The sequence below is a fragment of the Saccharomyces cerevisiae genome, chromosome III (assembly GCF_000146045.2).
Source record: "Saccharomyces cerevisiae S288C chromosome III, complete sequence".
In the NCBI taxonomy this organism is placed as follows: domain Eukaryota; kingdom Fungi; phylum Ascomycota; class Saccharomycetes; order Saccharomycetales; family Saccharomycetaceae; genus Saccharomyces; species Saccharomyces cerevisiae.
The window spans coordinates 227,743-246,614 of NC_001135.5; the positions used below are offsets into that span (position 1 = coordinate 227,743).

The 18,872-nt window shown below is 40.1% G+C and overlaps 9 protein-coding genes and 1 non-coding gene across 10 annotated transcripts; 6 read left to right on the top strand and 4 right to left on the bottom strand.

Moving 5' to 3' along the window:
• Positions 1 to 199: 199 nt before the first annotated feature.
• On the top strand, positions 200 to 300 carry SUP61. Its single transcript is given in 2 exon segments — positions 200 to 236; positions 256 to 300. It is a non-coding gene; the product is annotated as a tRNA-Ser (tRNA).
• Positions 301 to 575: 275 nt separating this feature from the next.
• BUD31 (U2 snRNP complex subunit BUD31) lies at positions 576 to 1,049 on the top strand (the record flags this gene model as incomplete). The annotated part of the gene is made up of 1 exon (NM_001178774.1): positions 576 to 1,049. One exon carries the CDS (start codon positions 576 to 578, stop codon positions 1,047 to 1,049), a length of 474 nt encoding a protein of 157 aa, NP_009990.1.
• Positions 1,050 to 1,567: 518 nt separating this feature from the next.
• On the top strand, positions 1,568 to 3,262 carry HCM1 (Hcm1p; the record flags this gene model as incomplete). The annotated part of the gene is made up of 1 exon (NM_001178776.1): positions 1,568 to 3,262. The coding sequence occupies one exon, from the start codon at positions 1,568 to 1,570 to the stop codon at positions 3,260 to 3,262; it is 1,695 nt and encodes a 564-aa protein (NP_009991.2).
• Positions 3,263 to 3,757: 495 nt separating this feature from the next.
• On the top strand, positions 3,758 to 5,221 carry RAD18 (E3 ubiquitin-protein ligase RAD18; the record flags this gene model as incomplete). The annotated part of the gene is made up of 1 exon (NM_001178777.1): positions 3,758 to 5,221. The coding sequence occupies one exon, from the start codon at positions 3,758 to 3,760 to the stop codon at positions 5,219 to 5,221; it is 1,464 nt and encodes a 487-aa protein (NP_009992.1).
• A 161-nt stretch (positions 5,222 to 5,382) lies between these two features.
• On the bottom strand, positions 5,383 to 8,580 carry SED4 (GTPase-activating protein SED4; the record flags this gene model as incomplete). Its single annotated transcript, NM_001178778.1, has 1 exon — positions 5,383 to 8,580. One exon carries the CDS (start codon positions 8,578 to 8,580, stop codon positions 5,383 to 5,385), a length of 3,198 nt encoding a protein of 1,065 aa, NP_009993.1.
• An 891-nt stretch (positions 8,581 to 9,471) lies between these two features.
• On the top strand, positions 9,472 to 11,034 carry ATG15 (triglyceride lipase ATG15; the record flags this gene model as incomplete). The annotated part of the gene is made up of 1 exon (NM_001178779.1): positions 9,472 to 11,034. The coding sequence occupies one exon, from the start codon at positions 9,472 to 9,474 to the stop codon at positions 11,032 to 11,034; it is 1,563 nt and encodes a 520-aa protein (NP_009994.2).
• A 278-nt stretch (positions 11,035 to 11,312) lies between these two features.
• CPR4 (peptidylprolyl isomerase family protein CPR4) lies at positions 11,313 to 12,269 on the top strand (the record flags this gene model as incomplete). The annotated part of the gene is made up of 1 exon (NM_001178780.1): positions 11,313 to 12,269. One exon carries the CDS (start codon positions 11,313 to 11,315, stop codon positions 12,267 to 12,269), a length of 957 nt encoding a protein of 318 aa, NP_009995.1.
• Positions 12,270 to 12,360: 91 nt separating this feature from the next.
• IMG2 (mitochondrial 54S ribosomal protein IMG2) lies at positions 12,361 to 12,801 on the bottom strand (the record flags this gene model as incomplete). Its single annotated transcript, NM_001178781.1, has 1 exon — positions 12,361 to 12,801. The coding sequence occupies one exon, from the start codon at positions 12,799 to 12,801 to the stop codon at positions 12,361 to 12,363; it is 441 nt and encodes a 146-aa protein (NP_009996.2).
• A 261-nt stretch (positions 12,802 to 13,062) lies between these two features.
• Positions 13,063 to 14,610, bottom strand: RSA4 (Rsa4p; the record flags this gene model as incomplete). The annotated part of the gene is made up of 1 exon (NM_001178782.1): positions 13,063 to 14,610. The coding sequence occupies one exon, from the start codon at positions 14,608 to 14,610 to the stop codon at positions 13,063 to 13,065; it is 1,548 nt and encodes a 515-aa protein (NP_009997.2).
• A 235-nt stretch (positions 14,611 to 14,845) lies between these two features.
• Positions 14,846 to 18,841, bottom strand: SSK22 (mitogen-activated protein kinase kinase kinase SSK22; the record flags this gene model as incomplete). The annotated part of the gene is made up of 1 exon (NM_001178783.1): positions 14,846 to 18,841. One exon carries the CDS (start codon positions 18,839 to 18,841, stop codon positions 14,846 to 14,848), a length of 3,996 nt encoding a protein of 1,331 aa, NP_009998.2.
• Positions 18,842 to 18,872: the final 31 nt, after the last annotated feature.

The window sequence follows — 18,872 nt, forward strand, 5'->3', positions numbered from 1 at the left end:
GTAAAATAATCCACAAAAGACATGAAAATTAGTTACTCTACATAATGTATAATAAGTTCTTCCTTCCTTTTTTCTTTTTTTAGTTTTTCTACTCACCATCCTACCTACGCCAAGCTGCTCTACTGTCTTGGATCTGTGAAAAAACGCCTAGAAACATGTATAAAACCTACCGCTTTAAACCATAATTTCAAATCGAAATGGCACTATGGCCGAGTGGTTAAGGCGAGAGACTCGAATGGAATAAAAAGTTCGGCTATCTCTTGGGCTCTGCCCGCGCTGGTTCAAATCCTGCTGGTGTCGTTTAATTTTTTTTAAATAACATCGTTGATTAAAACAATCCTATTCACTGCAGTCACAGACTTAGCACATTTACAACCAGTACAAGATCAATCACACGCGTTGTGGTAGGAACTTTGACGATGATACTGCGTTGGCTCTTGAACGCATAGTACATTTGTCGTTCACAACGGAAAGTGAAATACTGAAAAAAAAAGAAAAATTTTCTTAGGGACTCATCATCAATGTAAACACCTCTACAGCCGTCAAGACTAGCAAAGCTCACCTCACAAAACGACATGCCGCGCATAAAGACCAGAAGATCCAAGCCTGCACCTGACGGGTTCGAAAAAATCAAGCCAACCCTCACAGATTTCGAAATCCAACTCAGAGATGCCCAAAAGGACAAGTCGTCTAAGCTCGCAGCAAAGTCCAATGAGCAGCTCTGGGAGATAATGCAACTCCACCACCAGCGCTCTAGATACATATATACTCTGTACTACAAGAGAAAGGCCATCTCCAAAGACCTTTACGATTGGTTGATAAAGGAAAAGTATGCTGATAAATTGCTAATTGCCAAATGGCGCAAAACCGGGTATGAAAAACTGTGCTGTCTGCGCTGCATTCAAAAGAACGAAACTAACAACGGTAGCACTTGCATCTGCAGGGTGCCTCGTGCACAGTTAGAGGAAGAAGCACGCAAAAAGGGCACACAGGTGTCCTTCCATCAGTGCGTCCACTGCGGCTGCCGTGGATGTGCAAGCACAGACTAACGACTATATGCACGTTGCAGTATTGTTCTGGCCATGTAATTATCTCTCTCCCAACGTTTTAGAAGAGGTTTTCGTCTCCTTCGTCAAAGACGACCACTTTCCCATTTTGGTCATTGGAACGCGAAAAAACAAAACAGACGCGAGAACGCGACGCGAAAAAATATATTTTTCCGTTTTTTTTTTTTTTCGGAACAAAGATAACGCGTTAAAACCTGTGGATGTAATAAGGATCTGAAACACTGACTAAAACGCGTCCTCATTTAAAATCAAAAAATTACTTCTTCTCCTCCCTTACGGTGCCCTTTGATCCTTCTCAAACTTTAAATATATGTTGCATGATTAATTGAAAATCATATAGAGTATATCTTAACAGAGGTTCCAACGCTTTAAATCGTATTCTATTCTTTTCCCCCCTTTTATTATAGTTACATCTACTATTTGAGCTTCTTTTATTGACCGAAACTACCTCTTATTTCGAAGCAAAAAAAAAAAAAATCAACAAAAATTCCAACTTTTCAATGATGAATGAAGACATATCCATCATTGATGGCCATAATAGTTTTTTAACGGAAAAAAGCACCGTGCTATTAACCCAAGCCAAGAGAACACTAGAAGACGAAAAGGAAATGATTACTCCCCCGAGCTCAACTGTGAGAAAAACAATGAAGGAAGTAAATAAGAGGCCGTCGCATCCCCTCTCACCGGATCACTCGTCCCCAATTGCTCCATCTAAGGCCAAGCGCCAAAGATCGGACACATGCGCTCGGTCCAATGGTAACCTAACCTTGGAAGAAATTCTTCAATCTTTGGAAAGAAGAAGAATAAATGGTGAACTCGCCAAGAAACCTCCATATTCGTATGCAACTTTGATTTGCTTGGCCATTTTGCAATCTCAGGAGGGAAAGCTAACGCTATCCCAGATATATCATTGGATCCACGTTCACTTCCCTTATTACAAGCAGAAAGATGCTAGTTGGCAAAATTCAATAAGACATAACTTGTCTTTAAATGATGCGTTCATCAAGACTGAAAAGTCCTGCGATGGTAAGGGTCATTTCTGGGAGGTCAGACCGGGTGCCGAAACAAAATTTTTCAAAGGTGAAAATCGTGGTTATGAATTTGTAAAGGACTCCTTACAAGACATTGGGAAGTATTTTGAAATAGATTCTACACTTGATGAATTAGAACAAGTTGAGAGTGGAGAAGGCAATGATGATCTTCCTGACGAGGAAGAAAGAGAGGAAGCAGGGAAATTCCCTTCCATTGAAATTCAATTGAACTCCTCCCCTATACTGAGAGTTTCCCAGTTACATCACATACCGCAATTGAAAACAGACAACAGTGTACTGAACCCTCACGAAAACCTAGAATCGATGCGGAACATGATAGAAAACGATGTCAACAATATAGATTCCTTGGAACCTCCTTATGTCATGAAGAAATATCATACTTCTTTAGGCTTACCGTCGCTGGTGAATGCCAAAGATCATTTCCAGGCGGGTGTGAAAAACAATAATATCACCCAGGCAAATAGATTTAATACACTCCCTATAACTAGCGCAAAGTCTCCTCAGAATTTCAGAAAATATTTCACCTCATTCAATTCAAATTTTGAAGATTTATCTCCACTTCGAAGTAATGTAGGGGCTGGTTCTCTACTCGACCCACTTCCGTATTCCCCATTGAAGCTGTACGATCAGAAAAATCTTGCGCTCATGTCGAAACCACAATCTCAGCAATCATATTCCAATTCTCAACTTCCACCTCCACCTTCCTCTCATGGTTCGGACTTACTTAAAACACCCAAGATGAGGCATTCCGATGGCTTAGAGAAAACCCCATCGCGGTTGATAAGCACACCTAAGGACGGTAACTCGATTTTGAGGAAATGGCAGACTCCTTCACACCTTTTTGAAGATTTGTACTGTTCTCCGCTATTTAGAGCTATAGAGACTCCAATCAGGTATATCACGACGCCGGGGGGCACTTTGGAAACCCAAATTTCACCAAGAAAGTCCTCTGCACCCGATGTCCTCACAAGCGCAACGAATTCCAAATTTGCTTCAAGCGGGCTGTTTGGCGTGGATGTTTATTCTGTTTGGAAGCGCGCAACTGAAAAGATTTCTGATGGTAACAATACTACGGATAGCAATCAAAAACATCATCCTTATCATAATCACCCTTCCAACGATAGCGGTAATGAAAAGAATTGACTTTTTTTTTTTTTTTTTTTCATTTTCTTTTCCTCACCGAAAACTAATTATTCTTAATCTGATGGATTCATCGCAAACGGTTGGATGAGTCCTAAACTGGGCTGGAGTTATCATATCACATAGCATTTTCTTTTTAATCTTATTGTATTGTCGGGTCAACTAACTTCTTTTCCCGCTCTTCTATGGTATAATCAATTGCAGAAGAGGCAGGAAAAAATTGTAATCATAACAAAAATGATACAAATTTTTTTTCTAAGTTTTATATTTTACATATCTTTATTTTTGATCCTTACGGATTTTTAATACAGTATTTAGCTGAAGTTTCCATTCACTTCACTTACCTTTTTGATCTCTTTTATTTTTACTTGCCCCGTTGCCTTGCATTTTTCAATAGAAAGTGAAAAACTAAGTACCACTTGAGCAATGCCACATTAGAAGAAAAACCATCCGCAAGTGAGCATCACAGCTACTAAGAAAAGGCCATTTTTACTACTCATGGACCACCAAATAACCACTGCAAGCGACTTCACGACTACTTCAATACCGAGCCTGTACCAATTGGATACACTTTTGAGATGTCACATTTGTAAAGATTTTCTAAAAGTCCCCGTCTTAACACCTTGTGGCCATACATTTTGTTCCCTTTGTATTAGAACACATTTGAATAACCAACCAAATTGTCCTCTCTGCCTTTTCGAGTTCAGAGAGTCCTTGCTGAGAAGTGAGTTCCTGGTCAGTGAAATAATTCAAAGTTATACATCCCTACGATCTTCCTTACTAGATGCACTAAGGATACCGAAGCCTACCCCTGTCCCTGAGAATGAGGAAGTACCAGGTCCTGAAAATTCTTCATGGATAGAACTCATATCAGAGTCTGAAAGTGACAGTGTAAATGCCGCTGATGATGACTTGCAAATTGTTGCAACAAGTGAAAGAAAACTTGCCAAAAGATCCATGACTGATATATTACCACTGAGTTCCAAACCATCCAAAAGGAATTTTGCAATGTTCAGAAGTGAACGTATCAAGAAAAAATCAAAGCCAAATGAACAAATGGCCCAGTGCCCCATATGTCAACAATTTTATCCTCTTAAAGCCCTTGAAAAAACACATTTGGATGAATGCCTAACTTTACAATCACTAGGCAAAAAACCAAAAATTTCTACCACTTTCCCTACAGAGTCAAATCCACATAACAAAAGTTCATCCAGATTCAAGGTACGAACTCCAGAAGTCGACAAAAGCTCATGTGGTGAGACCTCACATGTGGATAAGTATTTAAACTCAATGATGAGTGCAGAACACCAAAGATTGCCGAAGATCAATTTTACGTCTATGACTCAATCCCAAATAAAACAAAAACTGTCATCGTTGGGACTGTCAACTAATGGTACTAGGCAAAACATGATTAAAAGATACAATCACTACGAAATGCTTTGGAATTCTAATTTTTGTGATTCTCTAGAACCTGTTGATGAAGCTGAACTAAAAAGACAGTTGTTAAGCTGGGATGTTTCACACAATAAAACCCCCCAAAATAGTAGCAACAAGGGTGGAATTTCTAAATTAATGATAATGAAGAGTAATGGGAAATCTTCTTCATATAGGAAATTACTTGAAAATTTCAAAAACGATAAATTTAATAGGAAAGGATGGATGGTTATGTTTCGGAAGGATTTTGCTAGGCTTATCAGGGAAGCAAAAATGAAAATAAAAACAGGTTCATCGGACAGTTCAGGTTCAGTGGGACATTCTAATGATGGAGATGGTGTTGAAAAAGTTCAAAGTGACCAGGGAACCGAGGATCAGCAAATGGAGAAGGATCAGGACACTGTTATCAACGAAGATAGAGTTGCTGGTGAAAGAAATTTGCCTAACGAAGATTCAACTGATGCTGACTTATCAAGAGAATTAATGGACTTGAATGAATATAGTAAAGACCCACCCGGTAACAATTAAGGTGTGTATATGTAATCAGGCCTGTTTGTTAGCTTGTGCACATTTGTTAATTAATAATTTATTTAAAAATGGGCAAAATATAAATGCATAAAAGATGACATAGAGATATGTGCACAAAGCTATGTAATCATATTTAACATTAATATATATTATTTCGTTATTCACAATTCGTCATGAAGGCCAGCGTAGTTTACGGTTCCTGCTACTGCATTATCATCGTTGACAATGTTTGTATTCGAATTATTATTCAAAGGTGCTGCAATTGTTTGCGGAGGGGCCACTGGATTAGGCAAAGAAGTGATCTCCACGTTAAGTGCTGAAATAACTTCACTAGATAGAGAGACGTCTTCGGTAACATCTACCGTACCAGATGCCTGCATTTCCGTCGTAAGCATTCGGGAAACAGGAGTATTTACATTTTCGCTGATTTTGTGGCGTACCCCAAACGCTTCAGATGAATCTTTTGATGACTGTACTTCTATCATTATTTCTTTCTGTACAAATCCTGATGCATCAATTGAACTAGCAGATATTTTGTGAGGGCTACTTACAAAAGATGGTGCTGTTGTGGTTACACCTGGCATCGGCTGAGCTACTGTGCTTGACGCGCTCTCCACGGATAAAGTTCCCTTGCCTATATCAGACAGAGCGCCAATTGAAGCACCACTACTACTAAAGATCATAGATGCCATAGAAGTCCCTTCAATATTTGTGGATTCTGATAGGGAAGATTGACCAACACTCGTCTTAGGTGATTGTACAGCATCAGTGAAAACACTAGTGGGTTCCGAACTGTCAGCCAAAACACTAGTGGGTTCCGAATTGTCAGCCAAAACACTAGTGGGTTCCAAATTGTCAGCCAACACACTGGTGTATTCCGAATTATCAATCAAGGCACTGGAGCGTTCTGAATCCTCGGTAGAGAAAGCAATTACTCTCGAAGTCTTCGTTTCTGTTTTTGAGAATGAGCTAGTTGCCGTCTCCACAATAGCTGATGAAACAGGTTCAGAGATGGAATGAAATTTAGAAAAAGTGGAATCTGAGATTGAAGGGATTGATTCAGAAGCAAGAACAGAAGAAGTTACAGTCGATACTTCTATTGACTGGAAGCCAGAGGTTATAGATGAATCAGAAAATGTACTCGGATGCGAGGAAATAGAGTCCTGGGATGCTGATGTTGACAAAATTTCTTCATTTGGGATCAAATTAGACGCAACTGAGTCAAATTCGGATGCTATAGAAATAGAATGCGTAGGTGTTTCAACCATACGCTCTAATTCTGATGCTATGGGATCAATTTCGGAGACGGGCGAAGAAACCATAGTGTCTGTGGGCGTCAACAACATTGAAGAAGATGTTGTAACATACTGCTCGGCTTCTGCATTGGAATCTGATGCAGGTATATTCCTATACTCAATTTTTGTAATGACTTCAGTGATTATTTTTGTCTTATAAATCTCTCTCGTGGATGCCGGTTTTGAGTTGTCTAGAAAAGATGTGTTGGCTGCATCATTGGTGGGGTTTGTTTGTGTGGTGGTAACCGCAGTCGCGGTACTTGTGGATAATGCTGTAGTAGGGCTAGTTGTTAACGATGAGGAAAGAGATAATGAAGATGAAGATGAAGACGGCATGTGTGATAGCGAAGGTGATTCAGTACTTAAGAGTTTTGAAACGCTTTCTCTATCTGTTGTTATTTCGCTTTCTGATTGTTCTACTATTAACGAGGACAATTTCTCCTCCAAGTCAGGAGTCGGCTCAGGATATTCTGTGATAGAATTTGAAGATGAGGATAACAAATCTATCGACTCTGAATTCAGTGGAAGCGATGGTTTTTCGACAATATTCGGTTCTGTAGGAGAGGCTAGCGGCTTCGTAATTTCAGAGGTAGGTGAAGACACAATTGGTTCATTAGTGACACTCTCTTCATAGAAAGAAGAAGAAGAAGAAGAAGAAGAAGAAGAAGCTGATGTTGGGATATCTGCAGAAGTGAATTGTGAATCAGCTGATGACGATATCCAAACAAATTTTTGCTCATCTTCTGTGGTGGTTCTCATAGTGCTAGTGTCAAATGAGGAAAATTCAGTCTCTATATCGCTAGCAACATCTGTAGCGCTGATGATATCTGCACTTTCAGTAATGCCTCTGTAATCGTCATTAATAGTGAAATAAGAAGAAGATCCTTGGTCTATGGTAGTGTTTTCCTTGAATTTCGACTTATATATATCATGAGCATGTTTGTAAATAAAGCCGTGCACATTATGTTTGTAGCCTAGTTGAATAGCGCCAGCCAAAACCACTAACAAAACAAAATTCAAGAAAAATTTCCAAATATTTCGTAAAATTGATGACGATGTACCGGAAAGCTTCAGAACGTTGATCGTGTTCCCCATAGAAGTGCTTGCCAAATATCTAGAATCTGGAGAAAAAGTAACTTTTGTTATAGTAGATTCATGTACTCTTGGAACCAACTGAACAAGCTTTAGCTTTTCAACGCTGACGATGGCAACCAAGTTATCGTTAGATGATAATGCAACGAACTTCTTATTTGGGGAGACATCCATCGATGTTATTCCATTCAAATCGAACATGAAGGATGCTGTTTTTAAAATTTTAACACCTTTGGAACTCACACCTAGTTTTAACAAGGAAACTCCATCAGAGTTCGATAATGATGCTGCCACTAATAGCGTATTGTCATTGAGAAACCTGATATTAGAAAGAACAAGATTTTTATCAAAATCCGTTTTCCTTGCTACAAAATTTCCGTCCCTAACAGACGCTACTTCCAAAGAATTAGAAGTGATATATGACAAAAGAATACCGTTAGGGGCGAAGTGCAAATCATTAACTTCCCTACCCGTTTCAATTTCGTAATTTTCCGTCAAATTACGCGGGTCAATGATTCTTATCACAGTGGGCACTTCAGAGGACGCAATTGCAGCTACTGTGGCCCTTTGATTAATGTAAACAAACTTAGTGAAAACGGATGGGTCTGTAGTTCTGTTGAAATCAATACTGGCCACGAATTTTAGATGTTCTTGTTCAAACACAAACTTCCTCAAGTGGTGGTTAACGTTCTCCATGGAGGAATCATTAAACAGTTCATTGCAACCAACTAGAATCAGGTTATTATTACAATCCAATGAAGTGGGCGCATCGTCAATCGAATCTAATGTGATCTCACGAAACCTTCTAATGTGTTTCTTTTTCTGGAAGTTCACCTTTAAAGCTGTAATTTTGTTTGGAAACGAGGAATTGAACTGGCCTCCACCACCAGCCACCAGTAGAGTGCCTTCATTTATAAATTTAGCACCATATATCGGATATCCGACGTCATAGTTTGCAGAGTTGCCACTCATTATTATGCTAGTTTTTCTAAGTTTAAAAGGAGAGAAAAAAAAGGAAGAGAGGACGTATCGTAGGGAATTGTGATGCTTGTTGACAAACAGCCTCCGTCGATCGAAGCAGCTATAAGCGTAGGTTACTTGAAGCGTTCACAGTTCTCATTTACACTGTACAATTCTCGAGATATAAATGAAAATTACTACAACCAAGAAAAAAGGACAGGAGGGCTAAAAGGATAATAAAATAGGGCAGTTACAAATGTGGTCAAAAATACTAGGGCTCAAAATTGCTAAGTAAGGGCTTGACAGATGTAACATAATACGAAATAAACTGGATATCGTTTAATAATTATCAAGGTGATTTAAATCGTAAATACATAGGCTGGGCCATATACACTAACATGTGTCGTGACCAATGTGCAGCAGATAGACTTGCTCATTAAATATATTCCAGGTAGGATTCTCTAAGGGTTTTTTTTTTTCTCTATAGCTGTCACTTTTTTTTTTTTCTCTTATCAATCACAGATATAATAAGCATAACATCGGAAAGAAAATAATGATAGGGCAAAAGGGAAAGCATTTCCAGTTGAATACAGTATCTCTACTATATTGTTGTTCGCTGAAGACAGCCGTTTCCGGAAAAAAGTGATTGTGTGATCGCAGTTACCCGCACCTTTGTTCAACAGTACATAATAAGAATCTGTAGATATAGATGAACTTTCTCTATTACATAAGACTAGCCTAAAAGCCTTGTTTCTATCATTTAAAGGCTTTTGAGACACTCAAATCAGTGTCAACCTTTTGGATAAGTCAAAGAAAGTACGCCGCTGCTCAGAAAATTGTTATCGTGATTGAGAACTGATCTAGGCATTACAATTAAAGGAAACAAGGGAAATATTCTATTGAATGTTGCATAAAAGCCCTTCAAGAAAGAGATTTGCTTCTCCTTTGCATCTAGGATGCATTCTAACGCTTACAGTGCTCTGCCTTATTGCTTACTACTTTGCTTTACCGGATTATTTATCGGTAGGGAAGAGCTCATCCAGGGGTGCCATGGATCAAAAATCTGATGGAACCTTTAGACTTAAGTCTATCTACAGGCATGGCGTCGGAGCAAACCATCGGCTACACCAGAGGCTGGAGGTCACTCCAGAAGTTATTTCTGCCGCTGGAATGCTGTATCAAGAAACCACAACTCAAGGACAGGATTTCGAAGACCAAGAACCCCTATGGACTACTAATGCCGAATATGCCACCACTAACCCATTCGATTTTGAGTTTGAGCTACGAAGGATGCCGCTATTGATGAAGCGGATGAAGGAAAGAGATCCTGAATTCATAGAGTCGTACATTTACGGAGAAACATACATGACGGAGGAGGAAGAACACGCCATGTGGATAGATGATGACATTGTGGCACCCAATATCACAGATAGAGGTACAGTAGTGTCGTTAGCATTAATGTCGTCTAATGCTTACGTGAGAATACCGCAAACGGGAGACTGGCGTAACGTCACGGAGCCGTGGAATGAAACAGAGCCGGAAGATTTTGGTTGGGATGGTGATGGTATACGTGGTCACGTCTTTTACAATGAAGTGGAGAATATCGTGGTACTCTCGATAAAGGGAACCAGCGCTCAGGGTTTGCCAGGGTCTGGCGAAGATGAGACAACTGGAAACGACAAGATCAACGATAATTTGTTATTTTCGTGTTGTTGTGCAAGAGTGAGCTACCTGTGGACTACCGTGTGCGATTGCTATGTGAAGTCGTATATATGCGATGAGTCTTGCCTGGAAAAGGAACTGAGACGTAAGGATAGATTTTACTCTGCAGTCGTTGACATATACAAAGGCGTCCTCAAAGAATACCCCGATGCGGCCATATGGGTCACAGGCCACTCACTGGGAGGCGCATTGGCCAGTTTACTGGGCCGCACTTTTGGATTGCCTGCGGTCGCATTCGAGTCCCCTGGAGAGCTACTACCTTCAAAAAGACTTCACTTACCATTCCCACCGGGACTTCCCTCATACATGGAGGGTATCTGGCACTTCGGTCACAACGCAGACCCAATCTTCATGGGTACATGCAACGGAGCTAGTTCAAGTTGCTCACTGGTGGGCTACGCTATGGAAACCGCGTGCCACACTGGTAGAGTCTGTGTCTACGATGTGGTCAACGACAAGGGCTGGAGTGTAAACATGTTCAACCACAGAATCCACAAAGTCATTGACGAAGTTCTCCTTGGATACGAGCAGGCTGCCAAGTGCGTTGAACCAGAGCCCTGCGTAGATTGCTACAACTGGAAGTTTATTCCAAGCAGAGACTGGGAATCCTCATCGAGGCTCATTACCAAGACTAAAAGCCACGCTGCACCAACCACGACGACTCGCACCACTGCTACTACTACCTCTTCATCTACCTGTGTAGGCCGCAATTGGCTTGGCTTCTGCACCAAATACGAGTTGTAAGACCCATACATCTATTATGACCCTAGTGTTGTTTTAGGGCCTATGCGCCCTTTTTTTCTTCCATTGTCTGATAAATAATGTATCATTTTGACAACTTAAAGGTTCAGCTAAACGACACGAGAAGATATATTAATACTGCTTTAAAGTGAAAGGCGTCAGTCAGGTGCAATTAATAGGTCACATATTCTTTGCTTCAATTGCTCTCTAGCAAACTCACACACTCGTAGATTGGAAGACCGAAGAAAATAGATAGACTTTCGAATAAGTTCAGCAACAACATGTGGTTGAAATCCTTGCTGCTCTGCCTGTACTCCTTAGTACTCTGCCAAGTCCACGCTGCACCTTCATCAGGGAAGCAGATTACCTCCAAGGATGTTGATCTTCAGAAAAAATATGAGCCCAGTCCCCCCGCCACACATCGTGGAATAATCACTATCGAATACTTTGATCCCGTTTCGAAGTCGATGAAAGAGGCGGATCTGACTTTTGAGTTGTACGGTACTGTCGTGCCCAAAACTGTGAACAACTTTGCTATGCTGGCCCATGGTGTTAAGGCAGTTATCGAAGGGAAAGATCCCAATGATATACATACTTACTCGTACCGTAAGACCAAAATCAACAAGGTTTACCCTAACAAGTATATCCAGGGTGGTGTGGTTGCCCCAGATGTGGGTCCTTTCACCGTCTATGGGCCCAAATTTGATGACGAAAACTTTTACTTAAAACATGACAGGCCTGAAAGACTCGCAATGGCCTATTTTGGACCTGATTCTAACACCTCGGAATTCATCATCACCACTAAAGCCGATGGAAATGAGGAATTGGATGGCAAAAGTGTCGTGTTTGGTCAAATAACTTCTGGTCTAGATCAACTAATGGATGCTATTCAATACACAGAAACAGACGAATATGGAAAGCCTCAGCATGAATTACGGTTCCTGTATTTCGTTCTAGAAATCTTAAAAATTAGTAACATCTTAGATTTGCACGCTGCGTACACAGAAAAAGTCGAGAAGTTTAGAAATGGCGATGTGTCTGTTGGCTCCACTTTGGAAAACATCTTCCGTAACGATAAAGCCTACACACCTTTAACCACCTCCACTGGAACCACCGCCTATGATTTAAACCACCCAATTTCCAGAGCCTTGATGTGTTTAACTGTTCTTGGCCTTTGTTTCATTGCCTACAAGGGCATGCACGAAAAGCCTCATACGGTTTCATTAAGACACAAGTAAGCAACTTCTTTTCGATGGCTTGATGACCACATGGCTATGATTTTAATTAATATATATACATGACAATTATTTTTTTATACATTAGCGATACCTAAAATTTCTTGGTTAATACCCTTTTGACAGCCTCTACTGCATTGCCCTTGATAATAATTTTTTTCGATTGCATCACCACAGACCATGATTTTTTGGGTATGAAAGGCAGTTGCTCCTGCAAGTCATTTCTTAGTTGAATTACATCTCCTTCAATCTTTCTGATCTCCGTGATAATCTTGTTACCTCCATTTTTATAAGCGGAATACACCGGTAGATTTCCGGTCCTGCTTCTCTCCACGTAGTAGGTCTTTTTACCAAAATTGTTGTTTCCTATGAGCTCATGCATCTTCACGTCTTCCAGCTTTGGAAATATTGGCGCCTCAGCAGCTTTATTTGAATTAGTGGATATACATCTTATCGTTTGGTATATCGAGGCAGTGGCAGGCCCTGGAAGGCATTTACCCCTACCAAAACATCTAGTAACACACGAACTGATCATAGTTTTGCTCACACGCTACCTTGGAGTAAGTTGCTTTAGGTAAACGGGCACTTCTTTCAAAAGGTTTTCCTTCTTGCTGGAGCTATACTGCTTATAGTACCATATTTTAAATTCATACCAAGCCATTCGTACGCGATGACCATTATAGATCGACCTTGCGACACCATCATATTTAATATTCAAAAAGAAAAAAATGCAGTTCTATATCACAGTTATATAATATTTATATGTGCATGTATGTTACTTGTCTTTGCACATAACTCAATGCGTCCACAATCTTACCATCTTGTCTTTCCCACCACTACACACTCTTTTACCGTCGACACTCCAGTCGACGGTATAAACTTCGTCTTTATGACCAGGGAGGTCAACAGAAAGTTTTCTAGTTCTTACATCCCACACTTTCAACGTGGTATCTTTGGAACATGACACCAGTAGTCGGCAGTCCGATGACCACGCAACCTGGTATACGCTGGCTACATGCCCTCTAAATGTGGAGATAAACTTACCATCTCTACCGTCCCAAAGTTTGATAGAGTTATCAAAAGACGCTGAGACAATATACCTACCATCAGGGCTGAACGCCACATGATTGACTAATTTTTGGTGACCGGTCATTCTTGCTATAGGCTTGGTAGATTTTAGTGGGTTCCATAAAAACATGGTATAATCATCGCTTGCAGTAACCATCATTTCTTCTGAATTTCCATTCTTTTTACAGATTTTTTCATAATTTTCCAATGCCTTTTTCTGGGCTTCTTCTGGTGTAGAAGGCTTCTTACCTGTATGATCGAATGCACCAATGCGCAATGCGTAATCTGTAGATAAAGATAAGTGATTAACCCAGTGCGCATGCGACTTCAAAATGTTGATACATCTGCCCTGCGAATTGATGTCCCATACACGTACGGTTCTATCGTGAGAGCCACTATACAATAGACCTTGGCCGCCCCATTTGACACAAGACACTGAATTTGTGTGACCACTCATCGTATACTGGCAAACTCTGCTCACAGTGTCCCAAATCTTAATAGTACCATCCTTAGAAGATGAAGCTAATCTTGGTTTGGAGCCCGGCTTCACAAGATGTATAGGTTCCCAACTTAAAGAAGTGATCCACTTGGAATGACCTCTGAGAGCATCACCTAGACACTGACCGCTTTTTGGGTCCCATAATCTTATGGTATTGTCCATGGATCCCGTAGCAATTACTTCTCCATCGGGGGACCAGGAAACGCAGAGAACCCAATTGTAGTGACCCTTTAGAGTATGCATTGGCGTTTGGGTGTCACAGTCCCAAATCCTTGCAGTATTATCACCTGCACCGGTTACCATCCTAGAACTCGTATGTGGTGCGAAGGCAGAACACAAAATTGTGGAACCGTGACCTGCAATGGCTGATGAACTTCTAGTTACCGGCTTGACTTTGAAAACTGCTCTTGGCGTATACAGTAGCGTGATCTGATCTTCTGTACTGTTATAGCCTGGTTTTATTAATGAAGAATATAGGTTATCTGTTATATCAATCGTCTTCACAGGGTCACTGGCCTTCTTACCTTGAATTGTACAGCTGAAGGTATATGGCACTGGATCGTCTGAAGTACCGTTCAATTGATTTAAAAGTTCTTCTAACTGTTTCTCGGAGATAGCACCGGGAACTCTCAGGGCGCCACCTACATTGTCACCAGTATCTAAAGCTTGGAACTTGATTGAAACATTGGGTAAATCTTTCGGAATAATAGCTACTTCTCTGGGAAGTTGAGCCTCTTTCTTTTGTTTCTTAGAAGGTGGAGGAATCAGGGTGGACATCTGTATATTGTGTTAGTGTGTGTTTATCGAGGTTACAAATATAAAAATCTTGTGATATATGTCTTTTAAAGATACTCTTTTTGAAGCTCATCGCATTTTTTTTTTTTTTTTCATTTTAAAATTTTTCACCGGTTTCTCGGGTAACAGCTCTAAATGAAATCTTGCCTTCATCACCATTATTGAATTACATTACATTATATATCGTAGTATATCATATTTTTAGACGTTGACCACTCTATGAGCTTAGGATAGGTACTTGATCTTTCTCTGAGTTGCCAAATGCTATTTCACGGATTTGTATCATCCAAGGGTCTATCAGTAGTTCCACAGCAGTAGCCCTCATAGTGGGGTCTTGAACCAAACACCTTTCCAAGAAGGCTCTTCCCGCTGCAGTCATTTCGTCTCTATTGGGTAGTTGCGGTATTCGACCTGCAGCAACGTGGTACATGATGGCCCATTCATTATCCAAGTTAGACCAAGGTCGTCTACCTGTGGCCATTTCTAGCACAACACATCCTAATGCCCATACATCGTCCGCTCCAAGTTTTCCCTTAACTGCCGAGCCTGAAATAGTCTCTGGAGCCATATACATCGGTGTCCCCATCATTTCATTGAGGGACTTTGTTTCTACTCCAAAATCTTGAACGGCTGCGTTCCGCACAGTTCTAGTCCTAGATCCTACAACGGTACGTGCCGTACCAAAATCCACATATTTTATGATTCCATTGAAATCCAGCAAGATATTCTCCGGTTTAATGTCGCGATGCACCACGCCAGATTGGTGCAAATATGCCAAACCTTCTAATAGTTCGAATGTGTACACTTGTGTTACCATTTCATCTTCAATTCTTCCATGATCCAATAACGAGGCTAAAGAACCACCCTCACAGTATTCCATGAAGATGTTAACTTTATCGCGATGTACTTCGACACCATAGTACTGGACAATATTAGGATGGTTTAACATTTCCAATACGGTCATCTCTTCTTTAATCAGGGGAAAAATCTTCTTCATTGTTGTGGTATCGTGTATCTTTATTTCCTTAACAGCTAAGATTTCACCGTTTTCCAGATTAATTGCAGAGTATACCTGTCCAAATGTTCCACCGCCAATGAAGCTTCTTTTTTGCCACCTCATTGATACATTCGATAATGAGGATGCTAGCGATAGTAGGTATTTGTTTCCCTGATCTGTAGCATCCAATACCTTACCCATTTGCCTGGGATTCCTCTTCATAGTCTTTTCCAACGTCTTTATAGCTTCCAGTCTCAACCTGCTGTTTATTTCTAGGGTGGCCTCTTCATCAATATTCTCTTCAGTATCAATATTCAATCTTGCCTGTTGCATGCCATTTTCAGCTTCAGTGGCTCGTGCACCCATAACGTCGAAATGTGAAATTAATAATGACATACATACTGATACCCTCTCCTTCAGTTCTTGAAATTGCTTTACATTCAGCGCCAGGATATTATAACCACTAGTCATCTGCATCGCAAAATCCATTGCAAGAACGCACCATCGGAAAGTTCGCTGATCGGTAGGATCACACTCTTCAACAAGGAATTTCAACCAGTTCATTCCTAATTTAACCATCAGAAAGATGATAACGTACTTCCTCTTTGAGCTAAAGGCGTTATATTTAAGGAAACTTCTTCCAAAATCCCTTCCAAACATGAATATCGAATTTAACAACTCATTTCCCGGACATTGCTTCATAAAGCTACCTAGAATTCCTTTGTAGTTGTTCAATACTGTATAAGTAAGTTTGTAATATGCCTTATTGATTTTTTGTAGGGAGGATTCAATTGAATTGAGTGAACAACGTTTCTCTATGAATGAAACAGAATCACCTACCGTTTGATTAAACTTGTCGATTTGATAAGTCAGTGCATAATTAGAACCTTGATTGAGTAAAATCAACGTATTTGGGTTACCAATTTTCCCTAAATCCATTTCGTTGGATGCAAAAAGGTTGTTACCTGGAAGCTTATATACTGGTCCATCCCAAACTACTGGCTCTCCAGGATATAGTACAACTAGTGCACCCAATGAGCTCAAAGCAACTTCCAATTCAAAAACTTCATTGTTCTTTTCATCAAGGTGCTGATCAAAAGGGTCTGTTGAAAAATTCTTCTTTTTGGACTGATGAGCATGCCTGTCCAAATCACTTGACGAATTTGCTACTACTCGGTAGTAAGGAATTCCTTTGGAATCCTCCCCTTTCGATACTAGAATGTTCAAATCTGTTTCTTTTGTTGTTATATCATACACATTCAAATTATTTCCAATGTCAAGCTTTGGGACCAAATCACAGCCAATGGATTTATTTCGCAAAATTCTTAAGATGGTATCATTGTCACAACCTAATAATTCAGGAGCAGCAAACATATATACACCACTAGACTCAAAAGTGTTACCGGAGTATACCAAAAAATAGTGAGCATCTTTTAACTTTTTAACAAGTTGTGCATTATGATTAATCTGATAAACAGCAGAATTTTGGAACGCCTTGACTAGAATATTGCTGAACCTGTTCAGCTTTCTTTTCATGGCACCCAAATTTTCGAAAATGGAACTTAGCCATTTTTCTGCTTCTGAAGCGTTAGCAAATGTTGGTGGGAAGTTTTGTTGTTTCAAAAGATAGAATTGCAATTTATGTACGAGTCTCAAAGTTAACTTGAGAAATTCATTTGGAATCACGGTTTCTGCACCGTTAATATAGTGACCGGTGTTTTTTAGGTGATCCCAGTATTTCAAGAGTAGATCGGGTGCTTTGAAATTTTGTTTACTGGAATCAATCAACTTTAAATTCAACAGAAAAAATAAATAACGAATGGCTTCTATTACAGTATTTTCGAACGTCGGGTCAAAATCCACATCGAACGGCAAATTGGAGCAATATTTTGTCAGTGTGTACTTCAATTGCACAGAAAGTCGAATAAAAGCGTTAAAATCATCGATCATTTGATCGATCATCATCATTGTTGGATTTTTAAGCTTTCGTGCATATGACAATCTAGTCAAAATAACTTCTTTGATTAAATAGACGGGGAACGCCAGTAGTGATCTTAACCTTTCATAAGGATATTTTATGTTCATCTTTGTCAAAGTTTCTCTGTAGACTATAAAATGTAGTTTCAGTTTGAACATCCAAGGTGATAGCGGATAGAAAATTTTTTTTTGGAATATAGACTCGATGTTCTTTTCCTTCATCAATTGTTCTGCAAGAATCTTCATTTTGCAGTTCCATTGGGGCACACCATCAAAATCCTCTTGGCAATTATCCGAACTACTTATCGGTGAGAAACGGTTTATCCAGTCGTCCAACTCTTGCCTCCTCAACGTTAAGTTCGTTTTAAAGTTCAGCCAAGAATTCATTACGTCTATTCTAGCGGTAAATTCTGCAGTATTGGTGATTGGTTTATCCTTATACATTTTTTTCAAGTTAGGCCAATAAGAGACAACGCTGTGATATCTGTTCATGAGGTCTTGTAAGATGGCCTCCAGTGCATCCAGGCTCAATATCTTGCCCTGTGGAATTTGAAACTTCATTATCTCTTCAAAAACGGAATCTGAACTATCTCTTAAATATGTAAGCGACTGTTCCATCTCTTGCATGGTCCTCCCATTCAGCCATGCCTTCAATTCGAGCCATATCTCATCTGAGAGCTCCTTATTTAACCCTGGTTTCTTGACTTGGTTAGCAATCCTCGTCTTTTCACCTTTAACAATATCTCCCTTCAGCACTCTGGCCAGCATTGACTGCCATTTGAACCGTTCGGTCGCAATTTCATTCCAAGCTAGTTCATCACTGTCTGACCTCATTTTCCTGCAATAAGGTGTAGTGGAGAAAAACTTGACACCTGAGTGCAGGTCTTCATCAATTCTGTCGCCATTAGACAACCGAATAATTTCGTCATCACCGTCGTCTTCCTCGTAGCGGTTAGTGAGTTTTATGCCCCTCGTGTAGTAGTCATCTAAAGCGGTCTTTTTTAGCTTTTTCAAGTATAGCGATTCATTGAAAACGTATCGGTCCTTAAAAGTCAGCTGACTGGGGCCGTCGCTTATTGTTTCCGAGCCACCCAATGCTTTCAAATCAGATCTTGATAGTTTATGGCTGGAATGACTTGATAATCTCTTCACGAGCTTACTTGAGATGGTATGAGGAGCCAGAACTCTCCCGCCTTCAGCCGCTTTTTGTTGCTGTGTATTCAGTATATCCATCATCATTTTCACCTACAAGGAACTACCTTTTATAGCC